Source organism: Euprymna scolopes, chromosome 39, assembly GCF_053919585.1.
Source record: "Euprymna scolopes isolate OS-2025 chromosome 39, ASM5391958v1, whole genome shotgun sequence".
NCBI classification, from domain to species: domain Eukaryota; kingdom Metazoa; phylum Mollusca; class Cephalopoda; order Sepiida; family Sepiolidae; genus Euprymna; species Euprymna scolopes.
In genome coordinates, this window is record NC_136520.1 from 69,038,827 (window position 1) to 69,059,544 (window position 20,718).

Here is a 20,718-nt window from a genome sequence, read left to right on the forward strand (position 1 = left end):
AAGGTTCTAATTCATAGAGTGGTGATAGGAACTAACCAATCAAATGAAACCACATTCTGCCAACAACCAATAAGAAACCGGAATTGCTCTATAAAAATATTGAATCTGTTAGAATTCCTACACATAATTTTTCATGTCCACATGAGAAAGATCTTTGCTCTTCATCTGCAAATTTTTACAGTTCAAGACTTATACAGATTAGCTAGCTACAAGAAACTCTTCTAAAATTAAACAGAACTTTCAATTCAAAGAATTCATTGTCGTCAAAAGCAAAAAAAACAAAAAACAAAAGATAAATTGAATTATTTTAAGATTTATTAAAATCCTGAGTGAAAAGCAAACGTTTTTTATTTCATTTTTTTTTTTAGACCAAAGAGAGGTAAGAGACAGTGGAAGGAGGGGATGGAAGTGAAAAAAAACAAAAAACAAAAACAAACAACAACAATGTGTTAATTAGCAACACCGATGTATAAAATTGGAGGGAGAGCAAAAAGCAGACAATAAAATAGGAAAAAATAAGTTAAAAATTTAGGGTTTTTTTTTTTGCTTTGTTTTTTAACTCTCCTTTAATTATTTAAGTCCGTATTCTTGTTTTAATTTTTGCATCTCTTTGTCTCCATACAACGTTTGGTTAGCGGCCAAGGTTTCTAACAACGACAACAAATCTGAAAAAGAGAAGAAAAAAATATATGTTCATTAAACGTTCATTAAACGTTCATTAAATATGTGCAGTTAGTAATGAAAATGCATTTCAAACTGAAACTCAAGGAAAGTTGTAAAGTTAAACATACGCACACATATGAATAACCACAACAGTTGTAATTTCGTGACCCATGCGCGTTTCCCTTAACAACCATGGTTTTTTTATTTATCTTTTCATTCTAGCTGTGACATCATCTCTCACATTAGTGATTGCCGAGTGTGCGAACACTGGTTTACAAGTATAAAAAACATATAAGCAACGCAAACTCTGAAACATCATATTTAAATCAGTTGTGCTCCAAGTGTGTACGTGTGATAAAGGACCCTCAAACGTTGTCTGTGCATCTTTGTCGGCAATTGATCAGTTAATCTCTTCATTTGCTAAAAGCTCTCTGAATTTGTTTATTTAGGAGTCAGATTTAGTTTGGAAAGTTTTCAGTTTTAGATTGAAATCCTAAAACTTTTGTCTCTCTTAGAGTGATTAATAAGCATAAATGACTTGCCTTCTCAGCTTTTTCTCCCTATTCTACTGGCTAATGGCTTTTTTTTTTTTTTTTTTTTTTTATTTCTAAATATTTTCCCATCACTTCCTGACACTTGAGGAGAGAGAGCGTCCATAGCATCCACAATTTCATGATACAAAAATGTGTTTGGTATGTTTGCCTGATCAGTTATATTGTTATGTAATCACATAATTGGATTACATAATATTTTATTTCAAACTAGCATGGGTGCCTGGCGTTGCTCGGGTGTTTGGAGGTGTGTGTCGAGCAAAAAAAAGTGGTAGTAGGAAGGCAGGCTCGAACCCGTACCGCAAAGGAGAAAAAGAACGGGAAAAAAAGTGACATCTTTGCTGTTACGACCACCGCCAATCCGGAAGTAATTTAGGCTAGACAATCGAAAAGAGGGGATGACTTTCGAAAATATCGGTCAAAAAAGCGACCCCCTCCCTGTAGAAAAGTACCCAGTTGAGAGTGAAGAAATGACTGTTTTTAGCCAATTGTTCGGTATTTGTCGTTTAAAGGGTCGAGCTTCAAAACGATACTGATCTTGTGAAAACCCGTCTCCTCTGTTGAAAGTTTTAGGCAGACATGCAAACATACATACATACATACATTTATATGTTGGTAGCTCAAATTTTCGACCCAAACCGATTAAAATGCTTGCCCTATCTCTGAATACCCTTTATGTAAAATTTCAAATGTTTAGACTAGAAATTGTCTGAGTAATTTGGTAGAGACTGCAGAGGTAAAATTTTTTAAAACTTTAACCCCTATTATGCCCCCCTTAACATTTATTGTTTTGGGCTCAAATCAAGTTATTAAGTTAGATCCATATCCAAGGAACTACAATTTTAATTGTTTATACCCAAAATTGGCGGAAAATGGATTACAAAGATTTTCCCTAATCTCAATACCCTGTATATCAAATTTCGAGTCTATAGACTAAAAATTGACAGAGTTATTTTGTAGACAGACAGACACTTTCACTTTTATAGATATATAGATTTAATTTTAAAATTGATTTTTAAAGCTGAGCCAAGAATCGTTAATATTTCGCTTTCTTTCTATTTTACTTGTAATTTGTTGTCAGGGTTTGTTTATTTTTATTTAAATGTATGAAAAGAAATGAAAGAAAAGGCGAACAGTGGTTTAGAAGAGAATGAAAAGATACAATAAACAGCACGCATGTGTGTAGACATGTACGTGAAAACAAAAATGTAAAGAGAGAGAGTGGGGTAGAATATTCATATGGATAGAGAGAAAAGGGATACAACAGACAGCATGAAGAATGAGACAGAAGGATGACACAACAAATGATGCGAAAGAAGAAATAAATGAAAAATACTTTTCAGTCAATATTACCCAAGACAAAAAATAAAATATAAATGAACTGTGAGTTTATCATCTCTTTTTCTTTCTCTATCTCGCTGACAAATAACTTTTCTATGAACTTTTTGCATCGATATGATGAATTTTGCTCAGTGATGGATTAGTACAATAGGCCCAGGAACATAATTTATCTTCTCTTGTTTTATTTTTCTTCTTTACAGTTTTTCATACAGCTCCAGTTAATTTTAATTAACAAAATTTATATTAATTGTTTAATGGTGTCATCTTTGTTGTGCTCGCATGGGTTCATTGTTTGGTATTTCTCTTTATCGGTGTCTTGGGAAGATATCCCATCCCTATGTTTCAGTGTCATTTTGCCATGAATCTCTGAAGAACTTTCTTTTTTTAATCAATTTATTTGCATAACTATATATATATATATATATATATATTAGTGGCCTGGTAAGGTAACAGGAGGGACAACCGAAGCAGCAAAACTGAAGCTGTCTGCCAGGACACTATATATACAAATGTAAGAAAATTTGGGCATATTAGTTTTAAAATATAGGTTCTATTTTACCAATTGTCATAAAATTTTAACCATAGAATAGTATTCTAATCTTCAAAAAGCCTGCAAATTTTCTTGTAGTTTCGACCGATAGAACCAAAGATATGAGCATTTCAATATTCAGTTAGGATATATATATATATATATAATCCAAATAATGTGTTCTCTTGTATTTGTACCGAAAACGTATCAAGAGGAAATAACTCTGGATCAACGGTAGTTCTTCTCATTTACTTTTTCATGCTGGGAGAAATCAGGTGATTTTTCCAAAAAAAAAAATATCACATTAGGCTAACAGACTTCTCAACCTAAAAAATGACCGCAGAGAATTGCTATTTCAGAGATTTCATTCTAGACTAGCTGCTCTATTAAGGGTTGAGTCTAGTTTTACTTTATTAATTTCAGTATAACAATGGATTGCTTACCGATGTGAACTGTACAGTAGAGTTCAGTGTACAATGTTTTTTCAGAGCTATGGCACCATGTTCACAAATACTCCTAGGAAAAATATAAATTTACCCCCACCGCCATCCCCCTCTGCTAAAAATTGAATCATAAAAGTATATTAAAATCCCTGAAAATATATTTCATCTATTTATTTGCAGAATGTTATCCTCATCTTCATAGTTGTTGTTTCACGACGTTTCGGCCAATTATTCTTTTAGCCTTTGTCAGGTGGTTAACCGCGACAAAATAGGAATGCTGAGTTTCTCATCTGCATGCATGAGGCACCCATCACTTCACAATCGATCACGTAAGTTAACTTTTTCAGATAGGATACGAAGATACATTCATCTTCAAGGAAGATCTTTTGGATGCTATGACAGATAGGGAATACTGGAAGGGTGTAGGGAGTTCAATCTCGGCTGAGGCTGCAGAACGAGGAAGATGATCTGTATCCTCACAGTCGTCGTCTCACCATGTTTTGGCTAACTAATCCTCTGGACTGCTTTGGGTAGGACTGAAACCCCTATCTTCAGACAATGCTCAGCTGGAACTGTAGAGATTCAACGCCTTAATCCACTATGCCACGGGCCAGAATAATTGGCCGAAACGTGGTGAAACAAGAACTATGAAGATAGGAATAACAGTCCGCAAATAAATTAATAAAAAAAATACAAACTAATTATCTCAAAGTATCCCACACCCCAAAAATGTTTTGTAGTTTCTGAGTTTCTGATAATTCATATTTATATTATTCAAACTATTGTTCTCATCTTGAGTTTTTTTTCACAAATTTGACAACATACACCTGAACAAAATTTAAGGTTACATCGACTAAAATCCTGTGAAAATAAAACTCAAGATGAGAACGGTAGTCTAAGGATCCAAATAACGTTGAAAATATCTTTTAATTTGAAACGACTGATTAACGCGTGGTGCCTAGATAAAGTCACTAAGATGATCTAAGATTAGATCATCTTAGTCAGAGGTTGAGGTTTTAATCTGACCGATCTTTTCTGAATATTGGAAGATTAAAAAAAAAAATTTTTTTTGGACTCTTTCATCCCAAACAAGGCATATTGCTACTTGGAACATAGGTGGAATGGGGCTGTAAATGGATGGTAACATTTAGATGCTCTCCTTTAACAATTACAAGAAGTCTCCCCAACCACCGATATCCATGACAAGCACCACCCTAACTGAGAATTCTTCCTTCAAACTCCTCGACTTAACATTCACAGGAAATACAAACTGGAACAAATACATTGAGGACATTGCAAAGACTGCTGCAAAGAAGATGGGTTCCCTCTATCGTGCTAGAAGACTACTCACACCTGAGAGGATCCTGTAACTCTACAAGACCACCATTCACCCATGCATAGAGTATTGTTGTTACATCTGGGCTGGTGCATCTACCACTAGTCTCTCCCTCTTGGATAGGGTTTTCAATCTAATAGGTCCCATTTTGTCAACTAAGCTCCAACCCCTGTCCCATCGCCGCAATGCTGCATCCCTGTGCCTGTTTTACAAGTATTTTAATGGAATGTGTTCTGATGAACTTTTTGCACTTGTGCTCCTTCGACGTACATATCCCCGAAAAAAAAAAAAAACCCCGCTGAGCAACAAAATCACACCCTTTCACTGTTGAGGTCCCTAAATGCCAGAAAGTTTTCAACTCTAATAGTTCCTTCCCTCGAACAGCTAGACTTTGGAATTCCATTCCTGCTACCTGCTTCTCTGAATGTACTGATATGCAGAAGTTTAAATGTAATGTAAATCAACATCTTGTTAATCCTCCGTAAGCATGATCCCAAATAGTAGCCCATTACGATCAAGTGGCGATATGCCTTGTATTGGACGAACGTGAATGAAAAAAAAGCTACTATTTGGAATCATGTCTAACAGAGAACTGTGGGGAGTTGAGCAGCGAGATGTTTGTTCAATTTACATTTGAACTTCTGTCAAGGAAGCAGGAAACAGGGATGGAATTCCAAAGTCCAGGAAAAGAAACTATTAGAGTAGAAGTTTTCTAAGGACCTCAACAGTAAAGGGGTAGGATTTTGCTGCTTGTTGGATTAGTTGATGGTTTCTACATCGAGGGGGGGGCACAAGTTCTAAGAGTTCATCAGATCACATTCCATTAAAGTACTTGTAAAATAGGCACAAGAATGAAACATTGTAGTGATAGTACAGAGGTTAGAGTTTGGTCGACAGTGTGGAACCTATTATAATGGTGACATTTCTTTTGGGAACCTGTCTTAAAGTAGGAGACTAGTGTTAGACGCAGCAACAATACTCCATGCATGGGCGAATAGCGACTTTGTAAAGATTTAGAATGCTCTTCAGTGCAAGTAATTTTCTAGCATGGTAGAAGGAGTCCGCCTTCTTTGCAGAATTCCTGGCAATGTTCCCAATGTATTTGCTCCAATTCATGTTGCTTATAAGGAGTCAGAATCAAATTTTTTGTAATTGTAATTGTCGAACCTCAAACCTGATTCTACAATCCCGAATCATCAACCGAATTTGCATTCGATAAATAAAAGCAAAAGATTTTACCTGATTTATCTTTCGAAGACATGAACATTGCGATTGTTTGGAAGCGTTCGACTTTGGTGACATTGGAAAGAATCTGAAGACCCAACTCGGCGGTTCCTGAAATTGAAAAAATTATACAATCATATAAAAATCTTATTTGTGAAATAAACAAAAACAAATAAAAATAAACGAACAATAAATAAATAAAAATAAGATTTTTAAATTATTTCGAGAGTAAAAATATAACAAAAACGATATAACAAAATTGCATAAAATATAGATTTCATATCTGGAAATTGGAAAGGTGAAGATAAAATTGTGAATTTGAATTTTGCCATTACACTGTTTGAACATGATGACATTTTTTTCATTTACGATTTTTTTGCTTGTTAACTATTCTGCATTTTTACCATTTACTGTATTGTTCGATTTATTTGCTTTCCCATGAGTGCAGAGTTAGACGCAATGTCTGTTGTTAACGTGGAGAAAATCCGGCTCCCCAAAAAGAGACACTTCAAATTGGGACAAAAATTGTTAAGAATGATCTCTTTCGCAAACCAACGAGAAAAGATTAACAGATACTACACTTTAGTTAAAAACATTAATTCTATCGTAAACATTCTGAAGGCGGGAGGAGGGGAGTAAAAATAAGCATATGATCATTTTTTTTATGATTGCGAAGAGCCAAGCATTGGCAGTTATAAAAAATGATGCCGATTAAATATTATTAATGCAAATAGATCACGTGTTACTCTAATATGTATAAAACTTTGGAAGAGTCTTGGAATTGGAGATGTGGGGCCAATTATTTCCTTCACTGCAATTTCACAGGGGGAAATTAGAATTAATTTCTGTATCGATAAACAACACTGGATTTGAAGAAGATTGCCTCAGTCTAGAAGAGTTTCTATTTTACTAATCACTAGCAGAACAGATAATAAATAAAATAAAATAAAATAAAAATAAAAAAATAAAAATACAATAAAAAATAAAAACAAAATAAAATAAACAAATAAAATAAAAATAAAATAAACAAATAAAATAAAATAAACAAATAAAATAAAATAAACAAATAAAATAAAAATAAAAAATAAAATAAAACAAAATAAAATAAAAATAAAAAATAAAATAAAATAAAAACAAATAAAATAAAATATAAAAAATAAAATAAAAAATAAAAACAAATAAAATAAAATATAAAATAAAAAAATACAATATAAAATATAATATAAAATAAAATAAAAATAAAAACAAAAAATAAAATAAAACAAAACAAGCAAAAAAATAGGGAAATTAGGATTTTTTTTCGCTCACAATAGTGAGAACACAATAATAATCGTGTCAGTCTAGAAGGATTTCTCTTTAACTGACCATTGAAAATTTCACAAATATTTTGGGGTCACATTTGCTTATTTTTTTATGCAATGATTTTTATTTTAAAGAATAAACTCATACTTAAAACGATAGAGGGAAGGAAGCTGTAAATAAAGCACATCTATTTTATTTGATTTTTTATTTATTTTCTAACATTTCTTTTTATAAAATCACTGTTGCTCGGTCTTAAAATACACATAAATATTATATTTCAATTCATATAGAAGCTGAGATGTATGCATGCGAGTATTATGATTTTTCTAAACAGTTCACTTGTAAGTAAAAAAAGAAATACTCAAGCTAAGATCGAAATTAAAACTTAAAAGATACTGAGTCAAGAACGATAACCATTAGGCCAGCTTGCCACACTCTTTAAAAAGCGTTTTCAAACCTACTTATATTTAACATAAGGAATCTGTAATGTGAACCATTCAACCATGCGTAGTCATGAAACAGAAAATGGAGAAAAATCCGACAACTCCCACGTACCATTTTTTAAAATTTTGACCCCTTAGAAGCCCTTTTTTCCAGATGAAAACCGATTAAAAAGTTTTACACATGTCTGAATAACCTATATACTAAATTTCATGTCTGTAGATTAAAAATTAAAAAAAACAATATAGCCAGATTTAGGCTCAATTATTAATGAGATTTGGTATGCATTATTGTGTGGTGTTCGGAAGGAAGAGAAGAATCCTTGATAGTTTATAAGCCCTTACCTCTGTCGGCGTAGTGTTCGGAGACGCAACGTGTAATTAGATTCAACATGGCCGCATCAAGTTTATTGCTGATCACTGAAGAAACAAAAATTTCAAAAATAAAAAATATGGACGACAAAAAAAACTAAAGCAAAAAATACAAGAAAGACATTTTAATACTTGTTTGATTTAAAAACGTGTATTTTTGTTTTTTTACAATCATAACGTCACAAAAAAAAGCACATTTTTTTTTTACAATCATAATAATGTCATAAAAAAGCACATTTTCTTTTACAATCATAACGTCATAAATCTGGAAGTAAAAATGTTACCACTACTGCTACTACTAAAATTACCATAATCTCTGGAGGTAAAAATGTTACCACTACTACTACTACTAAAATTACCATAATCTCTGGAAGTAAAAATGTTACCACTACTACTACTACTAAAATTACCATAATCTCTGGAAGTAAAAATGTTACCACTACTACTACTACTAAAATTACCATAATCTCTGGAAGTAAAAATGTTACCACTACTACTACTACTAAAATTACCATAATCTCTGGAAGTAAAAATGTTACTGTTACATAAGGGAGGGAGAAGAAACGGATTTGGACTTTGGACACTTTACTTGAGGGATACTGGTACCCTGGTGATGACGTGTCCATTTTACTAATGAAGAGAAGAAGTTTACGACGATGAGAGAGAGAGAGAGAGAGAGATTACAAGTGTTAAGAGACGAGAGAACGGGACCCAAGATCTCTTAAACCGTTTGTTTGTCTAGTGGTTAGGACACCTGTTGTGGATGTATGTGTTTATATATAGAAGTTCATACCTGGTTCCGCTGCTCTGGGAGAGTCTTCATCTGGGTGGAGCTCTCTTGCTGTTTTCGCCGGAATACACAAGATGAAGACAGATGTTGGGTTTTCAACCTTTTATTCTCCCAGGCATGATCTGCAGATGTCGCCATCGATGGTCTCCACTGTGGGTACCTACCACGTCCCACGTCTGGGGCACGCATCTCCCCCCTTACTTAGGAGAGAACCATTTTAGACTTCTGCTCGGCTTGGCATTTTCTGAGAGACTCAACGTTTCACCAACCTTGCCACGTAGCATCACATGACATCCGGTTAGATGAAACGTCACTTCCTGCAACGTGGATTTACTACAAAAATATCTCTCTGACCTCCTCCCACCATCTCCCCCTCTCTCTCGATCTACTATCTAATAGAGACACAGAGAGAGAAAATAGAGAGAGTATGAAAGAGCCAGAGAGAGAGAGGGGAGAGATGCTCTTTAACATTACCACTACTACTACTACTAAAATTACCATAATCTCTGGAAGTAAAAATGTTACCACTACTACTACTACTAAAATTACCATAATCTCTGGAAGTAAAAATGTTACCACTACTACTACTACTAAAATTACCATAATCTCTGGAAGTAAAAATGTTACCACTACTACTACTACTAAAATTACCATAATCTCTGGAAGTAAAAATGTTACCACTACTACTACTACTACTACTAAAAATAATGTAACTTACTTTTTGGCAGATCTTCAGGTGGAACCTGAGCCAACAAGTCTGCATACGGCTTTGTGTTACGGACTGTCTTGAGGGAGTTCCAGGCCTTTAGGAATTCATATGGTGTGGCTTTATCGATATGCGGTGCAGCAACAGGAGGTGGTGGCGCTGTACGACTCGCAGACTTGCATCCTTTTTTGTTATTGCTCTGCGATTGATTATGTTGAATGTTGCCTGCACAAAGATAAAAAAAAAAAAAAGGAACTTGATGAAAATAAATTATTCTAAGCACCAAACAAGAACAGGTATTCTTAAAATAGACCATACTGTAGAACCATACCATTCCTCTCGACAATCGTCAACCTCAACACTGTTTACCATTTTTCTAGTTGTCTTTGTCGGTTCTTGTTCTGGCCCTGCTATCATCTCTCACATTAGTTGATTGCCGAGGGTGAGAGCACTAGTATACAACCATAGAAAAATAAAACAAACTCACAAGAGAAAATGCAAACTGACACATTCTGTAGCTAGTACTTGTGTTACATAATGAGCCTACATAGACAGATTAGAAGTTTTGGCCAGCATGATATATAAACTTGAGAATCGGGGTCATGGTTTTAGATTAAAAATTATCAAGTTCAAATGGGTCTGTTGCGAGCATGGCTGTAGGTCATTTGTTTACCTAATGTGTTACAACAAGATAGACGTTTTGAATAATGACAAGCACATGTTGACATGCAACGTCACAAAATCATTTGTGGAATGCGATTATCACAAGATCGGAGAATCTGATTTTGGGTGGCAGAGATAACAGATCGGTAAGCCAGTCTCTGGATCTCAGAGAAGATAGATGAACAAATGTCTCATAGAGACAGCAAGCGCCACATGGATGTTGAGATTCAAGATAAAAAACCCCATCCTCCCTTAAAGTAGCAATTTGACAATGCAGGTTCGATATTGTAATATCAATGGCTGAATAAAAACTTATTTGCCCACAAAAACAGAGACTTGTGTATCATGTATGTTGAGATAGGTTCGTTTCCAGAGCCGAGGAACAGAGAACAGATGCAGACAACTCATAGAACGAACACGTGAATTAAATTAAAAGAAGGTACGTTTGATTTTCTTGTAATAAACACCAAATTCAGTTCAAATACCGCAGACGTCTTTTTCATATAAGAACCTTTTTATAAAGTTCCGATTGTTGATGTGACATAACGGTAAACATGGAAGAAATTAAGTAATAAGATACAATTTTCTGTGTGAAGCAAACTAAATAATAAACAGCTATAACCATACGAACAACTAACGAACAATACATATATATATATATATATAAAATGCACAGTTTGTTTTTATATTTTTTTACATATCCAAAATTTTTTCACTTGTTTTTCTTGGCAATTTATGACTACAATAAATTGCGATTTCACTTAATGCTTTAACTAGCAAATTCTAGCATTGCTACAAATATAATTTGCTGATTTCTTTCTGTCCTCTGATGAGAAGAATAGCATTCTTTGAAACTCCGCGGAATGAGGACTTTGTAAATTGGTTTTTGGAGTATTCAGTCGAACAATAAATTTTGATTGTAAAGTTCAACTTAGTTTTAATTTTCTTTCTCACACACACACGGTGAGCCAAAAGTAAGTGGACAATAAAGAACATTTATTTAAAGATCACGTATGCATACAACTATATGTAATAAGTAGGGCTATGACAAGAAAATATTCTTCTCATTATTTGACTCTCGAGTATATATCAGTTAATATCTTATGTTTTTAGATAGTGATGTGGTTCTCGATTGATTAACTGTGTTGGATATATACTCGAGAGTCAAAACATTGACACAGCTTTGAAGTCTGCCTCTTACGCTTTCACAAACATTTTCTACTTTTGGCTCACCTTGTGTGTATATCTATCTATCTATCTATCTCTCTCTCTATATATATATATATATATATAATTCTTTTAACTTTCTTGAAGTTTTACATTTGGATTTTATCGTCACTGGATTTTTTATCTTCCACCAGACTATTCATTCATGTGTAATCACCTTTTTCTTCACCATATTCCCTCTGCTTCACTTTTTTTGTTTTCAAGTAAAATCTTTGACTTACTTTTGTTTCATTAAATACTTCTAGATGCAAAATCCGATCCCGCATTTTGCTAATTCCTACCCTCTAATGAGAAGGAAAGTATTTCTTCGAAACTCCGCAGATTAAGGACTATCCATTTATCTAGTGTTTCCTTTTCAGATTAAATATGTTTTTAACTCATTTCAAAGTGTTTTTTAACATATTTTATTAACTGTTTGCTCATATATATATATATCATCCTTTTTGAAAGACAAAATTCAAGCAAACAAGCAAATAAGGACGCCCGGATATTCTATAGAGTTTTATAATTATTAAAAAATGTCATGTCATGTTTTTTTTTTTTTTCTGTCTGCTCTCCATCAACTAATACGATACTCTTACAAAGGACCATGTACATGTAAAATAAGTAAACATTTGAATATGTGCATGTGCAGGGAAAATTTAATGGTGGCATTTCTGATTTTAGATTTCTGGTAGAGACCCAGGCGACAAGGTCGCCGAGGTCAAAAGAAAGGCGACAAAAATTCATATAAAGATTGCACTTATCCTTTGGTTGGTTAGCATGAACATAACACTGCTAATACGTCATTATGAAACGGGTTGTATTTATAGAAAAAAAGAATGTATAATAATTAAAAAAATTATTAAATAATTAGTAGTTGTATGAAAATATGTCTATGGCAAGTAAGCTACACAGAAACTTCATATTTCATTCCCACATTATTATGTTTCTTTTTTTACCAGCAGTTCAGACTAGCTTTGCTTGAGCCCTATATACTGTTCATAACTTTATGTATATCTATATATTAAAAAAGTTTGACTCCTGTCCAGGTAACCTACATCTAAAATTTCAAGTGTTTAGACCCAAAATTGGTGGAGGAGTTTGGTATAGTCTGTAAAGGTCAACTCTTTCAACTTTGACAGCTAAATTTTTGCCCAAAAACTGATTAAAAAGCCTACTGCATGTCTGAATACTCTTTTTGTAAAATTTCAAATGTTTAGACCCAAAATTTGCTGAATAGTTTGCTAGAGACCGAAAAGGTCAAATCTTTTGAACTTTGACCTCTTGGTAGCCAAATTTTCGGCCAAAAACCGATTAAAAAGCTTGCCCTATGTCTGAAATACACTATGTAAAATTTAAACTGTTTAGACCAAAAATTGGCTGAGAGGTCAAATTTTTTAAAACTTTGACTCCAATTTTGATCCCTTAACATTTATTGTTTTGGGCTCAAATCAAGTTAAAAAATTAGATCCATGTCCAAGGAACCTACATTTAAAATTTCAAGTGTTTAGATCCAAAATTGGTGGAGGAGTTTAGTAGAGTTTTCAAAGGTCAAATCGTTGAACTTTGACCCCTTGACAGCCAAATTTCTGTCTGAAAACCGATTAAAAAGATTTTCCCAAATCTCAATACCTCTTATGTCAAATCTCGAGTCTGTAGACTGAAAATTGACAGAGTAGTTTGGTAGGGAAATGTAAACACAGACACAATTTCACTTTTATAGATATATAGATTATATTTTCACCCCAAACAAGGCACTGCGCCACTTTTATGTAGGGGTCTACTATTGGGGACATAAGTTGCAGGGATACTATGTAGGGAGTTGAGCAGCAAGATGTCTGTTCATATTATACTTAAACTTCTGCATGTCAGTACAGCTGGGATAGTAGGAACCTGGAAGGGAATTCCAAAGTCTAGCAGTTCTAGGAAAGAAACTAGGTACTTGTACAGTTTAATCAAGACATTAAAAAATGAAAATATCGAAAAAATGGTTATATTGCACGTATCCGTTATGGAATGAAGGTCTCTGAAAAAAAAAAAAATTCACTTAATTTCATCAAGTAGTTTTTTTTTTTTAACAGCTAAAAAACAATTTGTTATGATAGCGAGCAAGAGGTTCGATTTTTAGGAAGAAACGCTATTATTAAAGATGGGGAGGGAGTATCGGCGCTTTAACTGGAGTTATCTCCCCGTGGCATGTTCAACAAATTTCACAATGGTTCACTGCAACGCGCTCTCATAAGAACGTGTTTTTCCGCCGTAAAAAAAAAAAAAAAAAAAACTACTCGATCAAATTAAATTAAATTTTTTTTCGGAGATCTTCAGTCCAAAACAGATACGTACAATATAATCTTTTTTTCGATATTTTCATTTTTGAATGTCTTGATTAAACTGTACAAGTACCAGAAACTATTAGAGTAGAAGGCTTTCTTACATCTAGAGATCTCTATTGTATAGGGGTGGGAACTTTGCTGCTTATGAAGCTGGTAAAGCTTCTTCCCAGTGCATCGCGATGGGTCTCCAACTAGAGCAGGCAATCAATCGATTTGATTGAAAAATGGCCGATTTCATTAATTTTGACGACAATAAAAATATTGAAGTCTTAAACATTTGTTGATCATCATTAAATCCAAGGAAACGTTAGGTCTCACTGCTAGAATATATATATATTTATATGAAAATGTCACCTTCTGTTTTTTTGGGTGTTGAATTTTTATGGTGCTTGCCATGGGGTTTTGTGACTGGTGCTTGTGTAGACTTGCCCTGACAACTGCTATTGCTGCTGCTACTGCTGTTGTTATCCTCGTCTACGTCATGCACATGGACGCGGGTTCTCTGTTTGGATCCTTTTTTGCCACTGGCTGAAGATGCATCGCCTTCCTGATTGCATTTGTTGCTGTCTTTGTTAGATTTGCCGTCTCCCATATGCGCTTTCATGGCGTTCAATTCCTGTCGGAAGAAAGAAATATTTTTTATTTAAATATAAATCTATATAATAAAGCTGAATGTGTGTGTGTGTGTGTGTGTGTGTGTTACAGGAAAAAGGGTTGTCTCCTTTTTCTGTAAGTAAGAACATTAGATAAGTGGAAAATGAGATTATATTCAACTTAGTTTTAATTTTCTTTGCGATTTCACAATCTAATATATATATATATATCATCCTTTATGAAAGACAAAATTCAAGCAAACAAGCAAATAAGGACGCCCGGATATTCTATAGAGTTTTATAATTTAAAATAAGATAAGATTCGAACTTTGTAAGCAAGGTTCAGAAATAGATTCAGAAAATGGAATGTTAGAGTTTCGCATTGTTAAATTTCGTATAAAATAGTTTAGATATGTTTGTATTGTAAAAAAAATTTAATTGCTCATTCTTTTATGGAAAGTGAATTAAAAAAGCCAGCTAAAAAAATAATGAACAATACAATTTAAAAATATATTGAAAAATAGGTTAGTGAGAATTCTTTGTTGCAGAAGTGTGTTTTAGATATGTATGTTTAAGCCACGTGAGTCGATCACGCTTTGAGACCACACGTCTGACGTTATAGCAAAAATGAATTCTCAATATAGGAGCTAGCGTCGAGGATCAGAGGCAGTCGAGTCCGGATCAAACAGATAGCGGAGTCGGTCGGAAAGAGCTGATATGATCAGAGGAGGGTCCCTTTAGAAGCGAAGAGAGAACGTTTAATCATATAGATTGACTTTGAATTCCTTGACGTCATCATCATTCGACCGGTCAATCTGATAATAAAGTTATAATCATGTTTTTGTAAAACTATGTCGTGTCATCATTCAACAGCGAAAGGTAATATGTGAAACATCCCTAATATGAACTTTGTCTCCCCCTCATCATTATGTAACTCTTACAAGAAATGTATCACTCTCTCTTATCATCTCAATCTTTACATCATCAACGTTCTGATCCCCATCTGGCATTAATTAAAATGAATGGCTCTCATCTTGGGGAGGCCTCAAGTTTTGACAGGCTTCTGGGCTTGACCTTTACTCCTGATCTTAAATGGAATACGTACATCAAATCTGTTTCCAAGGCCGCTGGAAAAATGGTCGGATCCTTATATTGATCCAGTAGATATCTCACTGCTGATGCAATTCTCTATCTATATAAGATAAGAGCCAGATACATCCAAGGATGGAATACTGTTGCCACATATTGGCAGGAGCTGCTAGAAAAGACTTGTCCTGCCTTGATAGGGTTCAAAATAGACTTCGTGGCCTGGTGGGAGATGTCCTTTTCTCTTCGCTGCAACCTCTATCTCACAGAAGAGATGTTGCGAGTTTGTCTCTGCTTTATCGTTATTTTCATGGAAAGTGTTCAACTGAGCTTCAATCTATGGTACCCCCTCGCCAAACTTTCACAAGAAACACTAGACTAGCTGAAAACATTATCAATAATTTTCCTCACTCTTTATCTGTACCTAAACCTAAACATATCAAAGCTTCTTTCTTAGAACTGCACGCCTGTGGAATTGTCTTCAGTTTTCCTGCTTTCCAGCTGTCTATAATATGGTTGTCTTCAAGTCCAATGTGAACAAGTTTCTGATGAGCCGTTCCACTTAAGTTAACAAATTTACTGAACTTCCATTACTATCGATTACTATATTGTCCTTTTGACTACTCTACACTCTTTAACCCTTATCCTTGAGTGGCCTATTGGCCTTGATAAGTGGTGACGCCTATGTAAAAAAAAAAAAAAAACATATAAATGTATCTCCCCCCTCATCTTGTAATATACATGTCCGCCGTCTCTCTAGTCAATAGGAATGTCCTCATCATATCTCCTTAAATATGACCCCATCACTATACAACATGTGTACACGAATAGGCTCCAATATGGCTTACTATTATTCTAAACTGACCACATACAATGATAGAAGACGTATCAAGGAGCAAAAATGGTTATGTTATATTTAGAATAGTGGTTTATTAAAAATGTGGGGTCTGTGTACGCGCCCGCTCCCCAAAGAATGGAAATAAAAAAAGACAAAACAAAACCTTTGACAAGGGTTTTTGACATAGATGTGCATAAGAATCCTTTGATAAGTAGGTTTCAGCTTAAACAGGGATGGTATAATAAAATTGTGCACTGAGCAATGCCGGTTAGCGTTTACTGTTAGTATAAAATAAAATGAGATGTCCATAGGCATTTTACTCTCATTCCTTTGGCCCACAGCATGTAAAATGGACATTAAACTGAAGCTGCTGATGAAACACTAAAATCACATTTATTGTCCCCATTTAGACCACCCAAATAAAATTAAGTAATTAAGGAAGCCTCCAATGCATCATTAAAACCACCCTTTTCTGAGTTTATCGTGTTGAGAGTTGAGTTTCTTTAACATTTTAACCTAAATTTATCTAAAAATCACTTTTTTTTTTATTTGAGAGAAACTGGATACAAAGATTAGGATTAAAAGATTAAAAATAGAAGTGAGACATGATCTTACCTGACGCCAGAAATTTTTCACAACTTCTAATTCCTTTTTGGCTGCAGAATTTTTCGGATCCATTGTTAAAAGGTTCTTCAAATCACTAATGCTTTCACGGTAATGCTGTTTGAGCTATAACAAAGGGGAGATAACCAAGATGAATATTGAAGCTTGTCAAATGGTTACAAATGAAAAAAAACATTTAAAAGTATTATTAAGTGATTATGTATTCAGTTAACACCTCCTTACAATGGCAAAATTATATGTAAGGTCAGTTTCTCTCTATGCCCAGGTGTTTGGAGGTGTATGCTGAGCAAAAAAAACAAAAAACGGTCAATTGTTTTCACTTTGACCCCTATTATGACCCTTTAACATTTATTGTTTTGGGCTCAAATCAAGTTATTAAGTTAGATCCATGTCCAAGGAACCTATATCTAAAATTTAAAGTGTTTAGACCCCAAATCGTTGAAGGAGTTTGGTAGAGTTCTAAGATGTCAAATCGTTGAACTTTGACCCCTTAACAGTCAAATTTCCGGCTGAAAACCGATCACATATATTTTCCCAATTCTCAGTACCCTGTATATCAAATTTCGAGTCTGTAGACTAAAAATTGACAGAGTTATTGTGTAGGGAAATGTACACAGACAGACACATAGACACGTTCACTTTTATAGATATATAGATTGAGAAGGAATGAATCTGGTACAATTTTTTTTTGCATGAATAAAGTTTTAATATATAATATATATATAATGATGATAAGTATCTTAAAACAAACAGAACAAAAACAAAAAGATGAACACTCACCTTTTTGGCTTGCGCTCTTCGAAACATCGCTTTAATATTATTTGGTTCTTTTTTCAAACTTTTATCACAGTCACTCTCAGCTTTGCTGGCCTAAAAAAATAAAAAATCAGCAAACAATAAAAACAAATAAAACAAAAAACAGCAAGTGATAAAAAAAAAAAAAGCAAACAATAAAAACAAAACAAAAAAAACAGCAAACAATAAAAAACCCAAAAAAACAGCAAACAATTAAAAAAACAAAAAAACACAGCAAACAATAAAAAACCCAAAAAAACAGCAAACAATTAAAAAAACAAAAAAACACAGCAAACAATTAAAAAACAAAAAAAACAGCAAACAATAAAAAACCCCAAAAAACAGCAAACAATTAAAAAAACAAAAAAACACAGCAAACAATTAAAAAACAAAAAAAACAGCAAACAATAAAAAACCCCAAAAAACAGCAAACAATTAAAAAACAAAAAAACACAGCAAACAATTAAAAAACAAAAAAAACAGCAAACAATAAAAAACCCAAAAAAACAGCAAACAATTAAAAAAACAAAAAAAACACAGCAAACAATAAAAAAAAAAAACCGCCATAAACTCAATTTTCACTATTTGCATTCATTTAACTTCCCATTTGATCGTTTCATTTTACTATATCACACCAATTTTCTGATTATTTAATGTGAAACATATTGATATTTTTTGATTTCGGTTTTAAAATAAATAAAACTTATTAACAAGAGGACAAAATTTGGGTTTATTTTCCCTGAAACTAATTCTTGTTTCCCTTAATTTGTCTTTTAGTCCTCAAGTGATGTTTCTGACAAAATGGGGGGGGGGGGAATGCAGTTTTCTGGGTCAGAATCGATCTATATAGCTTGACCAGTTTTTAACCTTGAAGTGTTTTTATTTTATTTTACATCAAGTAACTTCATTAATTGTCTGGGCCGATTTCCATAAAAAAAAAGTAATTTTATGTCAAAAGCAGATGTATATTTGTAAGCAAATGGTTTGCAGATTAACATATTTTGCATGTGTATATGTTGTGAAGAAATTACCATCACTCCAAGTTCAAAAGGAGCTGAATAATAGACACGATGAAGTGATCCTTCCATTCATCAATACTCCAACATTTGAGCTTTACCATCAGATATAGTTTCATCAGAGGAGTGTGGTCTTGGAAGATCCAATCAAAACGTCAGACCCCAGACTCCTCGGATCCCAAAACGTCAGACACCAGACTCCTCGGATCCCAAAACGTCAGACCCCAGACTCCTCGGATCCCAAAACGTCAGACCCCAGACTCCTCGGATCCCAAAACGTCAGACACCAGACTCCTCGGATCCCAAAACGTCAGACACCAGACTCCTCGGATCCCAAAACGTCAGACACCAGACTCCTCGGATCCCAAAACGTCAGACACCAGACTCCTCGGATCCCAAAACGTCAGACACCAGACTCCTCGGATCCCAAAACGTCAGACACCAGACTCCTTGGATCTCAAAACGTCAAACTCCAGACTCCTCAGATCCCAAAACGTCAGACACCAGACTCCTCGGATCCCAAAACGTCAGACACCAGACTCCTCGGATCCCAAAACGTCAGACACCAGACTCCTCGGATCCCAAAACGTCAGACACCAGACTCCTCGGATCACAAAACGTCAGACACCAGACTCCTCGGATCCCAAAACGTCAAACTCCAGACTCCTCGGATCACAAAACGTCAAACTCCAGACTCCTCGGATCACAAAACGTCAGACACCAGACTCCTCGGATCACAAAACGTCAGACTTCAAAACTTTATTTTAATGTTTTCCAATATTTAAACTGTTGATTTCTCAAAATAAAGCCGACTACAACTGTTAGTATTTTTATGAGTCCTTCCACAACTTCAGACTCCAGAACGTTGATTAGAATCCAAGTGAAATTCTCATAATGCTCACAAAAATTTTGAGGGGATAAAACAAAATATTTCGTAAAAACATAATTCAAGAATATATAATGCATATCTATATAAATATACGTTCAAATCTGTCATTGTTATATGTATGTTATCACCCAGTCATGCAGTAAACAAAAAGAAAATACTTGCAAATGTTACGATTAAATAAAAAAAACTTCTAGTTTCTCCCCCCCCCCCTGTCCTTCTATTACTTCCACCTGACCTACTTTATTAATATAAGGAGCATTCCAAAAGTAATACCGCATTTTTTATTCTGCCTGAATGGATCAAAGAGATTGCAATTAGCATTGTTACGATGATTGAACTTATGCATTAACGACGAAAGTTTCATCTTGAAAATTGCAGATATTGACAGTGTAAGACTAAGAAAGCAACCCCTGTCATAAACGTGCATCAGAAGCAGAGATGTGTCATTGAATTTCTGGCAAAAATGCATTGGGAATGGTGGTGACTATGTGGAAACATAAATTCTGGAGTACAAAATGTCACTTGTTATAATGGTACTTCTGCTGTCTTCCTAGCTCTTTGACTTCTTTAGGTAAAAAATTAAAAAAAAAAGGAGGCTTCACTTTTGGAAGGACCCTCGTAAAATAGAACTTACTTGATTTAATTTGAGGTAACACAAAGCACGATTGGTATAGGAAACAACTTTGTCTGGAAACAACTGCACACATTTGGTGTAGCATTCAATCGCTTTCTGATATTCTTCCTGCGCAAAAGACAAAACAACAAAAAACAAATTAGTTGTGTGAGCAGTCGATTATAAAAGCTGAGATTTACAAAGTTTTTAGAGAAATGATAACTGAGTACATGTATATAAATGATAACTGAGTACATGTATATAAATGATAACTGAGTACATGTATATAAAAGATAACTGAGTACATGTATATAAATGATAACTGAGTACATGTATATAAATGATAACTGAGTACATGTATA

At 34.1% G+C, this 20,718-nt stretch overlaps 1 protein-coding gene across 7 annotated transcripts in view; it reads right to left on the reverse strand.

The window, feature by feature from the left end:
• Positions 1–293: 293 nt before the first annotated feature.
• Positions 294–20,718, reverse strand: part of LOC145263835 (sperm-associated antigen 1-like) — a 135,668-nt gene continuing 115,243 nt past the window's right edge. For 5 of the 7 annotated variants that reach the window (XM_080120908.1, XM_080120904.1, XM_080120902.1 and 2 more), the window contains 8 exons: positions 20,378–20,485; positions 17,824–17,913; positions 17,035–17,148; positions 14,257–14,518; positions 9,710–9,922; positions 8,175–8,249; positions 6,103–6,198; positions 294–665 (listed from right to left, as the gene is read on the reverse strand). In XM_080120908.1, the coding sequence (XP_079977034.1) occupies positions 571–665; positions 6,103–6,198; positions 8,175–8,249; positions 9,710–9,922; positions 14,257–14,518; positions 17,035–17,148; positions 17,824–17,913; positions 20,378–20,485 (1,053 nt within the window). In that variant the 3' untranslated portion in view covers positions 294–570. The remainder of the gene's footprint in view (positions 666–6,102; positions 6,199–8,174; positions 8,250–9,709; positions 9,923–14,256; positions 14,519–17,034; positions 17,149–17,823; positions 17,914–20,377; positions 20,486–20,718) is intronic. The other 2 variants (XM_080120907.1, XM_080120905.1) reach the window with 1 other exon arrangement.